Source organism: Bicyclus anynana, chromosome 17 (assembly GCF_947172395.1).
Source record: "Bicyclus anynana chromosome 17, ilBicAnyn1.1, whole genome shotgun sequence".
Taxonomy (NCBI): Eukaryota; Metazoa; Arthropoda; class Insecta; order Lepidoptera; family Nymphalidae; genus Bicyclus; species Bicyclus anynana.
In genome coordinates this window covers 14,745,653-14,760,709 of record NC_069099.1, presented here as the reverse complement: position 1 = coordinate 14,760,709, position 15,057 = coordinate 14,745,653, and the positions used below count along the sequence as shown (strand labels likewise).

Here is a 15,057-nt window from a genome sequence, read left to right as displayed (position 1 = left end):
TATATCGGTTACCGCAAAGGAGGAGTATGAACTAATAGTTAAGGCAAATGAGACATTGCATGCTGTAAATTTATGGATGCATAAAAATGAACTATCGATCGCCCCGGAGAAAACGGAAGCAGTCATTTTTAACAGGAGGAAAACAGTCCAGCGTATACACTTTGACTGCGGTGGAACACCAGTGAGACCGTCATTCAGTGTAACATACCTTGGTGTTAAGCTTGATTGGGGCTTAAATTTCGGTCTACACATAAAATCAGTCTGTGAAAAAGCCTCTAAAACAGCGAGAGCTCTGTGCAAGTTGCTTCTAAACACAAAAGGCCCCAGTGATAATAAAAGAAGAACGCTGGCTAAAGCTACTCAGTCGATAATCCTATATGCAGCACCGATCTGGGGACCAGCCATGAAGTATGCTATACACAGAAGAAAAGTTCTAAAATCACAACGCGTACTAGCACTCCGTGTCTGTTCCGCATACAAGTCGGTATCCACTGATGCAGCATTGGTTCTCGCTAACCTGACGCCTATCCACCTAATAGCTATGGAGAGAACAGAATTAAGGCAAACAACGTCTCAAAATCCAGAATCAGCTAAACAGGGAACTCTTGCGCGATGGCAGAAGGAGTGGGACACATCCGACAAGGGCAGATGGACACACCGACTTATTCCGAACCTCTCAAACTGGACCAGCAGACAACATGGACGTTTATCTTATCATTTGACCCAATGCTTTACAGGCCATGGTGTATTCATGGACTACCTTGCAGGAATCGGAAAAAGGCCGGATGCGACATGTATGTACTGCAGTGAAACTGATAACGCTTTGCACACAATATTCCACTGTGTACGGTGGAGTAAGGACCGAGAACAACTCTGTACGGAAATAGGTAATATTTCGGAAGGAAACATAATATTAAAAATGTTGGAAACCTCGAAAAATTGGAAGAGTATCGCTGACTTCCTGGAGAGAGTCATGACAGAAAAGGAAAAGGAAGAGAAAAGAAGAAAGACAGACAAGTAAAAGACAACAATGTTTCCCGTGTTAGGCTGAAAGGCGGGTACACGGAAAACAGGGCGACAGGAGGGGTTTTAGCCGGTAAGAGTCCGGCACTACCTAACTCAGATAGGTGTCCATGAGGATTTCCCCTTCTGTATACGAAAAAAAAAAAAAAAAAAAAAAAAAAAGATCAATAATACGGATATTATTTTGAACCAAGAAATTGATCTCTAACCTAAGGTTATCAAAACGTTTACATACTAAGCAAATAAACAGCTTGCGTTGCATGCTAGTAACCATTAAGTGCAGTCATAACATAGGGATACTAACCTTCTTCACCTCGGGTATGCTCTAGGGTAGTCTCATCTGATGGTAAGTGATGATGCAGTATAAGATGGAAGCGGGCTAACTTGTTAGGAGGAGGATGGCAATCTACACTCCTTTCGGTTTCTACACAACTTTGTACCGGAACTCTAAATCGCTTGGTGGGACGTGTTTGCCGGTAAGGTGGTAACTAGCCACGGCTGAAGCCTCCCACCAGCCAGAACTGGACCAATTAGGAAAAACCTCAATCAGCCCAGCCGGGGATCGAACCAAGGACCTCCGGGACCTGTTCGTGGTAACTAGCGAGAGCCAAAGCCAAACTGGACCAGATAAAATTCAATTTAAAAATATTTAATCGTATTGCACCGAGCAGCAGTTGGGAATCGAATCCAGGACCTCTTAGTGGGAATTTGCTATTACTTTGTAATTTACACTATTTTCAACTGACTTCACAAAAAGGTCTTGCGATTCTGGCGCCTGCAAAAAGTTACCCGCAATTCATCATATCTCGTGAATTGCCATTGATTGTACATTAGTTTTTATATTGAGAAAGAATACAATAAGGAACTTAAGCTAACTTATCCTAATAACTATACAAATCATGCCCAAGTGGAATGGTGGCAAGAATAGTGGCTGCATTTCCGCGCTGGACAGCCAGGCTGATCCTTTCTGCAAAAACGAACCAGCCCTTCTATCGAGGCAAATAACCGCGGTGAAATGATTCGGTGAAATCGGATGGTCCAAAGTTGTATGCGTAATAATGGCGGATTGATGACGTTTTCAATGCAGTAGCCGATATGACGTTTGCTGTCAATTGTCATGTCATAGTTGATCTACAGGCGCCATCTTGATTTAACTCAAAAACTGGTTTTAATTTTATTTATTTCTTTTTATTTAGTTTTATTTATTCACTCATTTAGATTTTAATAAAATCCTTTTTTTTTTAATTTTTATGATACGGGGTACAAAAGTGGACTTGAAATGGACCATCTCCTTTTTTGTCACTGCTACAAGTATGTAACTCTCTGACAGAGAGGCATACTTGTTCCACTTACCTGTTTCAACTTTTTCTGCTGCAGCTCCCGGTCTGGATTTTGTCTCCCTGATGATATGGTGCTAATGTGTCAACGCATGTAGCGTCCCACATTAGGGCCCGCCCCATTTCCCAGGGAACCAGCATCAATCCATGAGTTCTCTTGCCACCATCCCGACTTATTTATTCCTGACGGTTCGATTAGCGAAGGAATATTTATGGTGGCTAGAGACCTTTTTATTAAAAAAAAAAAAGTATATTAGTTTTTAAGCATTTAATTATGCACTAACAGAACGAGATGACTGGACGAGAAAAGTCTTTTCATAGTAAAGCTGAAAATTTCTCAGTTCGTGCTCTTACAAGTAAAATAAGCAATTATGGAATTTGAAATGCAACTATGCTTTAGGCTTATAAGGTAATTCAACCGTCCCTAGTAAAGTTTTTCTCATAATATCCTGTAGAATATAAAAGCACGTCGTATATACACTTGGAAATTTGAGGTGACCTTGCTCATTCAGCCATCAAAGAAAAAAATCTCTAAAGTTCTATTAATTTATAAGTCGATACATAAAAAGCTATAGATAAATTTTAAAATTTAAACTTTTCGTAGGCGTCACAGTCCAATAAAACAGTAAAACCTTTTTTATGACAGACGGACGGGCGGACAGTGAAGACTTCGTAATAGGGTTTCGTTTTACCCATAAAGGAATTAGATATGGAGATGCATGGCACCCAAATTCACCAACGAAATTGTCTGTCGTTTTTGTTGAGGAGGACGAGGTAAACTCACGAATCGATAATAACACCAATAACATTAACACCAATAAATATACATGTCCTTACACTACACACACCTTAAAATTTAATTGGCAATACACACACGTTTAATTTTTAGTCAGACTAACAAACACATCGCTTATACATATCCACATAATATATACACAGAATATTCGATTACTTGATTGATGTTTTGCTGTTCCGTCAGAAGAATCGATTAATTTTAGATATTGTTTTTATTACAAGACTTACATACCTGGACCTATAACAACTGGACCTCGTGATCTTTTCAGTATTCCTGAGAATACGTTTGTAAATTTTTATAACTATCCGTTGAGCAGTTAGTAGACAAAAATCTTACATTCGTTTCTAAAGCATAAAAGGTATTAGGAGAAGAATAGAAAATTCTTACGATCAACAAAAAGCTTACCTCTGAAAAATATTTCAAGATTTTGGGTAAAATTTAAGGTATTCATTGTGTGCCCGCCCTTATTTACAATCTATTATGCATTGCAATAAACTTGACCACTTGATAACCCACAGAGCAAGGGAAAATAGCTTTTATGCTTAAATGTTTACGGTTAAAAAATGTATGACAAGAAGTTCGTAAGCGACCCAATCTATTTCTCCGGTAAGACAGCCAATTTCGTTAGGTCATGAACATGCATCGTGTTTCGGAAATGTTTATTTAGAGGAAATACGTACGTTCTAACGAAATTACAATTTATGTGCATTGATTTTGGTAATCACTTTATGATATAATGTTGTTTAGGTTGCCTTTTTAATACTTCGAATAATAATAATTAAACAAAATAATAATTAGTCGCCGTGCAACCATTGTTGATATTACAGTTCCACATGACGATAATTTGATTAAATCCGAAAAGGAAAAAGTATCGAAATATTTGGACCTTGCTCACGAGATCACCTCCATGTGTAATGTTGAGTCAACTATTATTGTTCCGATAGTTGTTTCAGTCAATAGTCTTTTAGCGAAAAGCTTCGACCAACATCTTAAGAAGCTTTCACTGAACTGTTGGATCAAGAGTCGGATATAGAAGGCAGTGATTCTTGAGACGGCGCGTACTGTGAGGAGGTTCCTCACTCTGGAGCCCGGACTCCAGTGGTTGGGCACTCAAATTTCCGTGGGAGCGGGAGGGTTGATTTTTAATAAATTTTTAGTAGTGTCTTGTATTATAATTTTATATTAACATTGTTAAAAATTAAAAAAAAAAAAAATTAAATGAGAGTAATTAAACAATATACACATAACCCAGTGGCAATCGTGATAGTGCCAGTGGATATGACCACTGCAATGGATTTCACGTGTCTCAAACTGAAAGGAAAAACATAAGAAACCTGCATACTTAGCTGAGAATTTTCTTAATTCTCTATGTGTGTGAAGTCTGCCAATCCACATTGGGCCAGCGTGGTAGACAATTAACCTAACCCCTGTCATTCTGAAAGGAGACTCGTGCTCAACAGTGAGCCGCATATGGTTAGTTAATGATGATGATTGATAACTACATATAGATATTTTTAAAATGGAGAAATACACCATAAATACACACTGGAAAACGCAAATGCTCATCACACAAATATTTTTCAGTTCTGGGAATCGAACCCACGGCCGTGGATGTGGAAACAGGGTCACTGCCCACTGTGCCACAGAGTCGTCTAAATGCGGCAATATCTTCGGGGATTGAAAATATAAACATCAGTTTTTATATAATTTTTTATTTATAATTTAATATGAAAGAAAGAAAGCAAATATATTATTTTAGTAAATTATGTTACATTACAAATCCCTATAGGTACGTATATTTGCCTGGAATTTTGATAACAAAATTGTCAAGGAATAGAAACACCAAGATATTCTGCAATGTGTAACAAAATATAGCAAAAAGATCTTAGCAAAAGTTGTTATAACATAAAATTAAAAAAAACAATATTTGTACTTATTATTTGGTATACGAATTAAAAATTATCATTTCACGCAAAAATTAATTTTGATTCACTCCCTTCAAACTATTTTCAAATACTGTATACACACAGTGTAATTTTAGATTTGTGTCTGTCCACTCCTTTTCAGTTTTATCAAACCAGAAGTACTTTCCTTTTACAGATTGATCAATATCTAGAGCTAAATAAACAGGAGCTTGACTTGCTTCTTCAACTGTCAGGAAACCAGCAGTTTTTGTCATATTGGTCTTGACGAATCCCGGATGAAGGGAGTTTATAGATATACCTCGTCCCACTTGATTTTGTTGCACTCTTGTTAGGGCGCAAAGAGCAACTTTGGAAATCCTGTACGCTAGAAGAGGAGTTTCAGCAAAATCGTTTTCATTCACAGTACCTTTTTTGACTGAGTCTAAAAACCAGTTAACGAATGCATTGACATCTTCCAGTTTTATATCTTCCTTCGTTAGACGATCGATCCAGTAGACATTTTTGAGATTAGATATATGACCACAATCGCTTGACACGTTAATTACGCGTGCGTTGTCTCTTAAAATCGGAAACATAAATTGTTGTAGAGTAAGTATGCTGTAGTAGTTAACGTTGATCACTTGTACGGAGTCCTCGTAAGTTGTCTCCGTAAAATTAGCTGTGATGAGTCCAGCGTTGTTAATAAGAATATCCAAGCCTCCATGTTTTTCTTTGAGGTACGCTGCGAATGACTTTACACTGTTCTTATCTGTGACTTCAAGTTGGTGGAAAAGTGGCTTGAAACCCTCTTTCTTGAGACTTTCGACTGCTTCTTTACCCCTTTTAACATCTCTTGCTGTTAGATAAACATATCCTACGCCACGTTTGCACAGTTCTCGCACAATACCGTAGCCTATCCCTTTGTTGGAGCCTGTCACAACAGCTACTTTTTCAGCCATATTTGCTTCACTGACTCAAAAATATTACTGATGAAGACGTTTGGTTATAGTGTTCATTTATAAATGCGATAAGCTTATGACTATTAGTGCAGATTAATTTACACGTTGCAAATTAGGAATATGGAAACTAGCGTGAACAAATGGTCTTCTATTACGCGAATGACAATTTCGAACTACACTGATGTTGATTACATTTGCAAAGCACAACTAACGGTTATTATCGATAATTTCATATCTTAGTTTATAATAACAATCGATAAAAGAGCTTAGATATGTGTAGGAGACACTTGAATATTTATTATTGAAATTTTCCAGATACTTTAGATTATTCAATTAAATATTTTGAAGTGTGAAATAATCTTGCAAGGTATTTTAGCTCGATGTGTTAGAAGTATTACGATGTTCTGATATCATGTTAAATTTTCTATTATTTAATAATTATAAATACATTAAGTAACAGATAACAACATTTATTGAGTCATATTTAGTCTTTGGTACTTAAAAATATTATATTGTTTTTATCTTGGGAGTTTTGACGATTATTAATATCTATGGTAAAAAAAGATGGTTTGGTAGAAATAGTTTATCTTATTTTTAACCTTATTTATGTAGATATGTGTTTGAAAGAGTAACTAGTTGTATTATTTCGTACTTGATTAGTGATGTTTGCATAAACGAAAATTATTTCAACTTTATGAGCCTTCCTTTAATTTCAGTAGGATAATAATTATTTTTTAAATATATCCAACTTCAAAATATGAATGTACGCACGAAACTAAAAGGAAAAAAAAACGTTATTATATTTTTTACCTATTGATCACTTTGAAGGACCGATACCAAGCCCGCAATAATTATCAAAATCGGACTACTCAGTAAAAAGTTACATGTTCATACATAATAAAATAAACACGTTGAATTCCTTCTTGTTGTTTTTCGTCGTTTGAAAATAATAATATCTAATATAATCTATTTTTAACCGACTTTCAAAAAGGAGGAGGTTCTACGTTTGGCTGAATGTATGTTATTTTTTTTTTGTTTAATCAAGAGAAGTTGAACAGAGTCTGCCTTTCAGCTTCAGAGCTTGTCTCCAGTAGATAACACGGATGGTTTTCACTGTATATGGCTCTCCCATGCTTAGAGTATGAAACCTGGGAACTTTTTGTCTTGAAGAAATTCCATTGAAACACTGAAACACTTCCTTAAAAAGCTATTGAAATTGATTACATACCACATAATCAATTTAAATAGCTTTAACTGTTACAGTGTTTACATTATGACAATTGTTTAATAGCTAAGTTATACATAAACAATAATAAATCTAAGTATCATATTATCAATTTATTATAAGAGCCGTGATAGCCCAGTGGATATGACCTCTGCCTCCGATTCCGGAGGGTGTGGGTTCGAATCCGGTCCGGGGCATGCACCTCCAACTTTTCAGTTGTGTGCATTTTAAGAAATTAAATATCACGTGTCTCAATCGGTGAAGGAAAACATCGTGAGGAAACCTGCATACCAGAGAATTTCTTAATTCTCTGCGTGTGTGAAGTCTACCAATCCGCATTGGGCCAGCGTGGTGGACTATTGGCCTAACCCCTCTCATTCTGAGAGGAGACTCGAGCTCAGCAGTGAGCCGTATATGGGTTGATAACGACGACGACGATTCATATTATATTATTTTAATATCTACAATGTTCTAATACATAAGTGCTATTAGAATAATAATATGATTATGTATTATTGCATTTAATGAAACTTTTAACCGGCCTAAAGAACTGAGTTTGTTACACTGATAATATTTTTTTAAAATTTTTGATTGTCCTTTGCTGCGATGTCACCATATAGGATGAGAGCCTGTGATAGACCTTTAATAGGTATTTTATAGAAGCTGAAAGTTGCTTGCAATTGTCACGCTGTGTGTGGACGGTCGCCGCGTACGAATGTTTTTTTGGGATGTCTATTATTCTTCGTAGAAGTAGTGACGCGGCAGGGCTGTTTTGTGATTTCCGCGTGTTGCTAGCGCGCTATATTTGGTCGCTCCCTTATGCTACTATCGTTGAGTAAAGATTTAGGATTTAGTGGCTTTCGAAGGTCCAGATTCCCTGACGTCAAAATATAAAGATTTTTGTTTCGTATCCGATTTTGTAACGTTTCTCAATGAAAAAGCCAAGCTGGTTAGTCGAACGTGTTTGACTATTTGAAGCGTTTGTCGAACATTGAAAAGCCAAGTTAGTCAAAAAAAAAATGTCAAACATGCTTGATCGTTAACGGTTTACCAACAAAGTTCTGTTTTCGCTATCTAACATCTATAACAGCAGATTTTGTGAATATTTTGTGATTCCACTTTAATTGAAAACCAAGTTCACTGCGGGGAGGTTGTATAAGTGGAACAAATGGAGTGATTCATCACCCTCGGCACAAATAGGTTGCGTGCGATACCACGATTACCCTTTACCGAGTGGGAGGAATTGTTTACCTTACTTATTCTCTAGCATTTTCCTTTATCTTTCACATTTCACGATTAGTTGAGGCTCGTGTTAGATAAAACAGGATTCTTTATATTATGAACATATATGTTTTAATACTACACACTTTCAATATCTATTAACGTAAGATGTAATTTTCAGACATACTATCTTCAACTCAAATTCAGTGAATATATTTAAGTTCTTGATTTTCATAGCTAAAATATCTGGTTACTTTTGGGTAAGCTACCCTCAACCCACTTTGTATCAATGAAGAGGTTATTAAAAGTTGTTTTTTTACTGTTGCTCAGTTAATAGTTATACTTAACAGCCACAATGTCCTACAAATTACATTGTCTCGTTCCAACGCTCAGAAATGTTAGTACCTGATAACCCAATTATCTATACCTATATACCTGATAAACCAGAATCAAGAATTTTCGTAAATAAAAAAGTTGAGCGTCTCATCAAGATGAAGTTACTTACGGAAAATTAACTTGATAGTAATCACTTGTAAATTTGTTTCACGGATCCCGGGCTAATACATAAAGCAAAATGTGTATCGCAAATATTCTTTGAGTAGACAAACAGACTCACAGTTATTATGCGGATATAATATTAATGTGTGGGCCCTCCACTAAGTGAAGCGACGACCTCCGGACGACCGCGGAAGGTAGCTGCTATCGATTGGATGCAAAAAGCCAAAAAGGCCAGCAATGGATGCATAATGTCTGATGATGATGGTGATGATGATGATGATGATGATGCTGATGATAAAATTAATGAAGAGTGAATTGTATAAATAAATATAACTTATCGCACTTCACTTGATCGTGTGCTTATGTAACGTGTTTGACCTCTATATCTAAGTATATCCATTTATCGTAGGTATTAAACAATTATAACATGTGAAAATAATGTGATAAGAAATGCGGAAGTGATCTAAATAAACAACTGTTATGTACGGTAAATTTTTATTAACATAGTTTATATTATTTAGGCGTATATTTCTTGGTTTAAGAGAATTAAGTAAAAGATAAAAATGTGAATAATTAATACGCATGCAATATTTAGGTAATATGCATGTTACACGTAATTTTAATGTAATAGAGCAATTAAACTTGTAGAGTTTATAATCATGTAATCAATGAACTTACTAGTAGTTGAATTTTTTACAAAATTCCTCAAATTTTTTGTTTGTTGCTTTTAGTTTATTCTGCGTTTGCTTCTCTTACAGATTTATCGAATTCTTCATACACATCGTGTAGCTTTTGATCTGCATCTGCCCAATCTTTTTCTGTTTTATCGAACCAAAAGTATTTACCTTTCACAGATTGATCAATGTCTAGTGCTAAGTACACGGGAGCATCACTAGCTTCTTCTATAGTTAAATAACCACCTCTCTTTGTCATATCCGTCTTCACGAAACCTGGATGTAAAGAATTTACTGATATGCCACGGCTGACTTCCTTTTGCTGAACTCTTGTTATAGCACTTACAGCGATTTTAGATATTTTGTATGCCAAAAGAGGCATTTCTTGAAAATCATCTTCTTTAAGAGTTCCATTCTTAACAGAATCCAAAAACCATTCCACGAATGCATCCACATCTTCTTTTTTAATATTTTTACTTGCAAGTCTATCTATCCAATATGTATTTTTTAGACAAGAAATATGACCACAATCACTTGACATGTTTACAACTCGGGCGTTATCCTTCAAAATTGGAAATATATACTTCTGAATAGTTAAAATGCCATAGTAGTTAGCGTCAAGTACATGAACTGAATCTTCATAACTGGTCTCTGTAAAATTGGCTGTAATAATAGCAGCGTTGTTAATAAGGATATCCAAGCCTCCATGCTTTTGTTTGAGGTGTTCTGCGAATGATTTTACGCTTAACTCATCTGTGACATCGAGTTGGTGAAAAAGTGGCTTATAACCTTCTTTGTTCAATTTTTCAATAGCTTCATTTCCTCTCTGGACAACTCTTGCCGTTAAATAAACATATTTTAAACCACGTTTGCATAATTCTCTGACTATACCAAAACCTATGCCTTTGTTTGAGCCTGTCACGACTGCAACTTTGTCTGCCATGCTTAAAACTTAACTGATGTGCATTTCCGCGATTTGCGAGTTTTATTCTGCTGATATTAAGATAAGGAAAGTACAAAGTAAACAAAGTAAAAGTTATTTAAAAACGCAAAAAATTCTTATGCAATCGTAACGATACCGTAAAAGACAGAGATTATTTACATAACAGTGGGAATATAAAGTTTTTAATTCCTTTAATCGTTTGAGTGAATAAATAAGCTAACGAACGAAGGATATCTTCGTATAATACTCGTTCATCAATCTGAAGTAACTTAATTTATATAAAAACCTAAAAGCTATTTAACTTTTGACGAAATAACTTATTAATTTTTTGTCAAATCCATTTTCCTCCACAATAAGGATGCGCTAAAGTTGACAGCAAATAAAATACTGTAATCCGTTTTGATTATTAGGAAAAATATCACAAATATCCTTCATGTAAACAAACAAACTTACATTGCATATAATATGCGGATATTAAATTAATGTAGCGTGAATTATATGTATAGATATTCTGTTTTTTAACGATCCCCATGTATTTTTTCGGGATTAAAAGTACGTTGTTCCATAAACTCTTTGATATGAAGAGGCTATGAAGCAAGATTCTGGAAGATATTCCAGTGTCAAAGCCCCATTAAAATTGGTTTAACTGTTCGAGAGATTAGCCCGGACAAACAAAAAGACAGACAGACAGACGAAGTATTCAAAAAAACCTTGATTATGTATTAGTTCGTGTGTATAGCACTTGAAAGAGCAGTTATTTTTAAATAAAAGACAGACACTACAATTTTATTTATATGTATTGAAAATATAACTTATCGCAATTCTCTTGATTACATGCATATGTAACGTGTTTGTCCTCTATTTATAATAATACGAGTAGGTTATCATTCCTAGTTTTTTTAGTAACCTGTGAAAATAATGAGATATGAAATAACAAGTGTTACATATTGTAAATATTTATTATCATACATTTTATAACATAGGTATACAATAACTTCGTAGTTAAAATGATATAGGCAAAAGATACAAATGTAATTAAAAAATACGCATGCAGTATTTATGTAATATGTAACTTATAGAGTACATAATAAAGTGATACACTTCTAGTAATTGAATCTTTTATTACAATTTTTATTGTTTTTTATTCATTGCTTTCTGTTTATTCTGCATTCACTTCTCTTAAACATTTATCGAATTCTTCATAGACGTCATGTAACTTTTGATCTGCATCTGCCCAATCTTTTTCTGTTTTATCGTACCAAAAGTATTTCCCTTTCACGGATTGATCAATGTCTAGAGCTAAGTATACAGGAGCATCACTAGCTTCTTCTATAGTTAAATAACCAGCTTTCTTTGTCATATCTGTCTTCACGAAACCAGGATTTAATGAATTTACTGATATGTTACGTCCAACTTCCTTTTGTTGAACTCTTGTTAAAGCACTTACAGCGATTTTAGATATTTTGTATGCTAAAAGAGGCATTTCCTGAAAATCATCTTCTTTGAGAGTTCCATTCTTCACAGAGTCCAGAAACCAAATCACGAATGCCTCTATATCTTCTTTTTTAATATTTTCATTTGTAAGTCGATCAATCCAATAATTGTTTTCTAAACACGAAATATGGCCACTATCACTTGACATATTTATAACTCGGGCGTTATCCTTCAAAATTGGAAATATATACATTTGAATAATCAAAATACTGTAGTAGTTAGCATCAAGTACACGAACAGAATCTTCATAAGTAGTCTCTGTAAAATTGGCTGTAATTATAGCAGCGTTGTTAATAAGGATATCCAAGCCTCCATGCCTTTGTTGGAGGTGTTCAGCGAATGATTTTACGCTTAACTCATCTGTGACATCGAGTTGGTGAAAAAGTGGCTTATAACCTTCTTTGTTCAATTTTTCAATAGCTTCATTTCCTCTTTTGACATCTCTTGCCGTTAAATAAACATATTTTAAACCACGTTTGCATAATTCTCTGACTATACCAAAACCAATGCCTTTGTTTGAGCCTGTTACGACTGCAACTTTATCTGTCATGTTGACAACTTAACTGATGTGCGTTTTGACGTTTTGTGAGTTTTATGCTGCTAAAATTAAGATAACGTAAGTAGAAATAAACACAGTAAAAGTTATCTTAAAACTAATTAGATCCTTACGTAATCGTAACAATAATGTGAACGAGAAAAATTATGTAATCAAGTCTAGACATAGTTTTTTTAATACCTTTAATCGTTTCAGTGATCAAACAAAGCGAATGAAATAATGTAATCTTTATATAATACTCGTTTATCAATTTGGTTTAACCTAATTTATATACAAAACATAAAAGTTATGTGTTAGTTTGCTCATATCTTAGAAACTGTTAACCTTAGTCTCAAATCTCTATAAACAAAAACCCATTTTTTTTTTTAATTTCATACAAGTGTAGACAACCTGCCTACCTATTCATTTCTTTATAATATTAGTAAAGGACAGGATATTAATGGGTATAACTAAAAATATTGTATCGCTGGATCGATTTTTATATAACTTTTTCTGCATATCGGGTAGGTCTGAGAATTGGCCGACGTCCATTTTTCATATATCTAAGTTATAAGGGTGGTGCACCCTAAAAGTTTCTAAGCCCTAAATATAATTTATAAGGCAAAATAAAGTTTGCCGGGTCAGCAATAGCTTTTGCACTGTGCCATTATTCCAAAAATAAAAAGGGAAATAAAATTCCAATTAATGCAATGCCCTTAGCTAATTATACAGTTATAATTAAATCTGCACTGCTTTGTTTCTAGTCTCAGCTAATCTTTCACAAAGCTTATTATAAAGTCAAAACGACAGCGCTGGGTTTAAGTGTTAAAAACTGCAAGGTTCTAATGCAACATTCAATTTGGATAAAATATTTACAGAAAGATGTTTGATTATAATAATATAACAGAACGGAAAAACGATTCTGCCTGGAAGTTGGCTTGAGAATCGTAACTTCATATTTCTTTATGTCAGTGTTTCTAGGATTAATTTGACAGAGAGGTCGTGAGGAGGTATAATTTTGGAGTAAAACAACCCAAATTTTTATTTTAAGATATTGAAATGTTATGTGAATTTATTGAAATATTATAACGACAATTGTTTGAAGTATCGGAAAAACTCAAGCCGCATGGGAGATTTCTTTCGCGCCTAATCTTTTAGAATTAAACAAAAACATGTATGGTGAAATATGGATGGATCTTTAATTGATCTAGAAAAAGTCTGCGATGTTAAAGAATAACCTACTATACACATTTTATCTTAATGGTTATGCAGTTGGTACTAAAAAAATGGTTTAAAATTTACATTAATTTTCTTGATCCTTTTGATTTTTTGATTCTTTGTAAATTCTCTTTTGATTCTTCTAAATATCTTTTAAGTAGTGCATAGGGGCAATATAGATTTTGCGCATTCGTGTCTGCCCAATCTTTTTCAGTTTTATCAAACCAGAAGTATTTTCCTTTGACAGATTGATCAATATTCAGAGCTAAGTAAACAGGAGCATCACTAGCTTCATCTATAGTTAAGTCACCAACGGTCTTCACCATATCAGTCTTCACGAAACCTGGATGTAAGGAATTTACTGATATGTCACGTTCAACTTCCTTTTGTTGAAGTCTTGTTAAAGCACATACAGCAATTTTAGATATTCTGTATGCCAAAAGAGGCATTTCTTGAAAATCTTCTTCCTTAAGAGTTCCATCTTTAACTGAATTTAAAAACCAAACCACGAATGCATCTATATCTTCTTGATTAATATCATCTTTTGTCAGTCGATTGATCCAGTAGGTATTTTTTAAATTAGTAATATGACCACAATTACTTGATATATTTACAACTCGAGCGTTGTTCTTCAATAACGGAAATATATACTTTTGAATAGTAAGTATACTGTAGTAGTTAGCATTAAGCACTTGTACTGAATCTTCATAAGTTGTTTCTGTGAAATTTGCTGTAGCGATAGCAGCGTTGTTAATAAGGATATCCAAGCCTGCATGATTTTGTTTGAGATGTTCTGCGAATGATTTAACACTTTGCTCATCTGTGACATCGAGTTGGTAAAAAAGTGGCTTATAACCTTCTTTACTTAATATTGCAATAGCTTCTTTTCCCCTCTGTACATTTCTTGCTGTTAAATAAACATTTCCTATGCCACGTTTGCACAATGCTCTCACTATACCAAATCCTATGCCTTTATTTGAGCCTGTCACAACAGCTACTTTATCTGCCATGGTCAAAATTTAACTAACGATATTTTTACCGATTTATGAATTTTATTTGACTGATAAGACAGTGTATTGAACAATATTTGGTTGGGCTGATTTCCTTATCTAAGTAAACAATTAAAAGTTATCTCAAAATAGTATATTAAAATAACATTAGATAGCTACAAGAGTGAGATACTGAATTAAATACCACAGAAACGTGTAAACTTCAATTTTAATAAATTAA

The 15,057-nt window shown here is 34.4% G+C and overlaps 2 protein-coding genes across 3 annotated transcripts; both read right to left on the bottom strand.

The window, feature by feature from the left end:
- Positions 1 to 5,134: 5,134 nt before the first annotated feature.
- Positions 5,135 to 6,019, bottom strand: LOC112049505 (carbonyl reductase [NADPH] 1-like). Its single transcript, XM_024087421.2, has one exon. It carries the CDS (start codon positions 6,017 to 6,019, stop codon positions 5,135 to 5,137), a length of 885 nt encoding a protein of 294 aa, XP_023943189.1.
- Positions 6,020 to 11,525: 5,506 nt separating this feature from the next.
- On the bottom strand, positions 11,526 to 14,869 carry LOC112049410 (carbonyl reductase [NADPH] 3-like). Of its 2 annotated transcripts, none has more exons than XM_052886460.1 (2): positions 13,912 to 14,869; positions 11,526 to 12,674 (listed from the first exon to the last, which is right to left on the bottom strand). In XM_052886460.1, the coding sequence occupies exons 1-2, from the start codon at positions 14,835 to 14,837 to the stop codon at positions 12,614 to 12,616; spliced, it is 987 nt and encodes a 328-aa protein (XP_052742420.1). In that variant the 5' UTR covers positions 14,838 to 14,869; the 3' UTR covers positions 11,526 to 12,613. The 2 variants fall into 2 exon arrangements, with proteins under 2 accessions (XP_052742420.1, XP_052742421.1); XM_052886461.1 differs by having other exon boundaries at positions 11,526 to 12,671.
- Between the last annotated feature and the right edge of the window lie 188 nt (positions 14,870 to 15,057).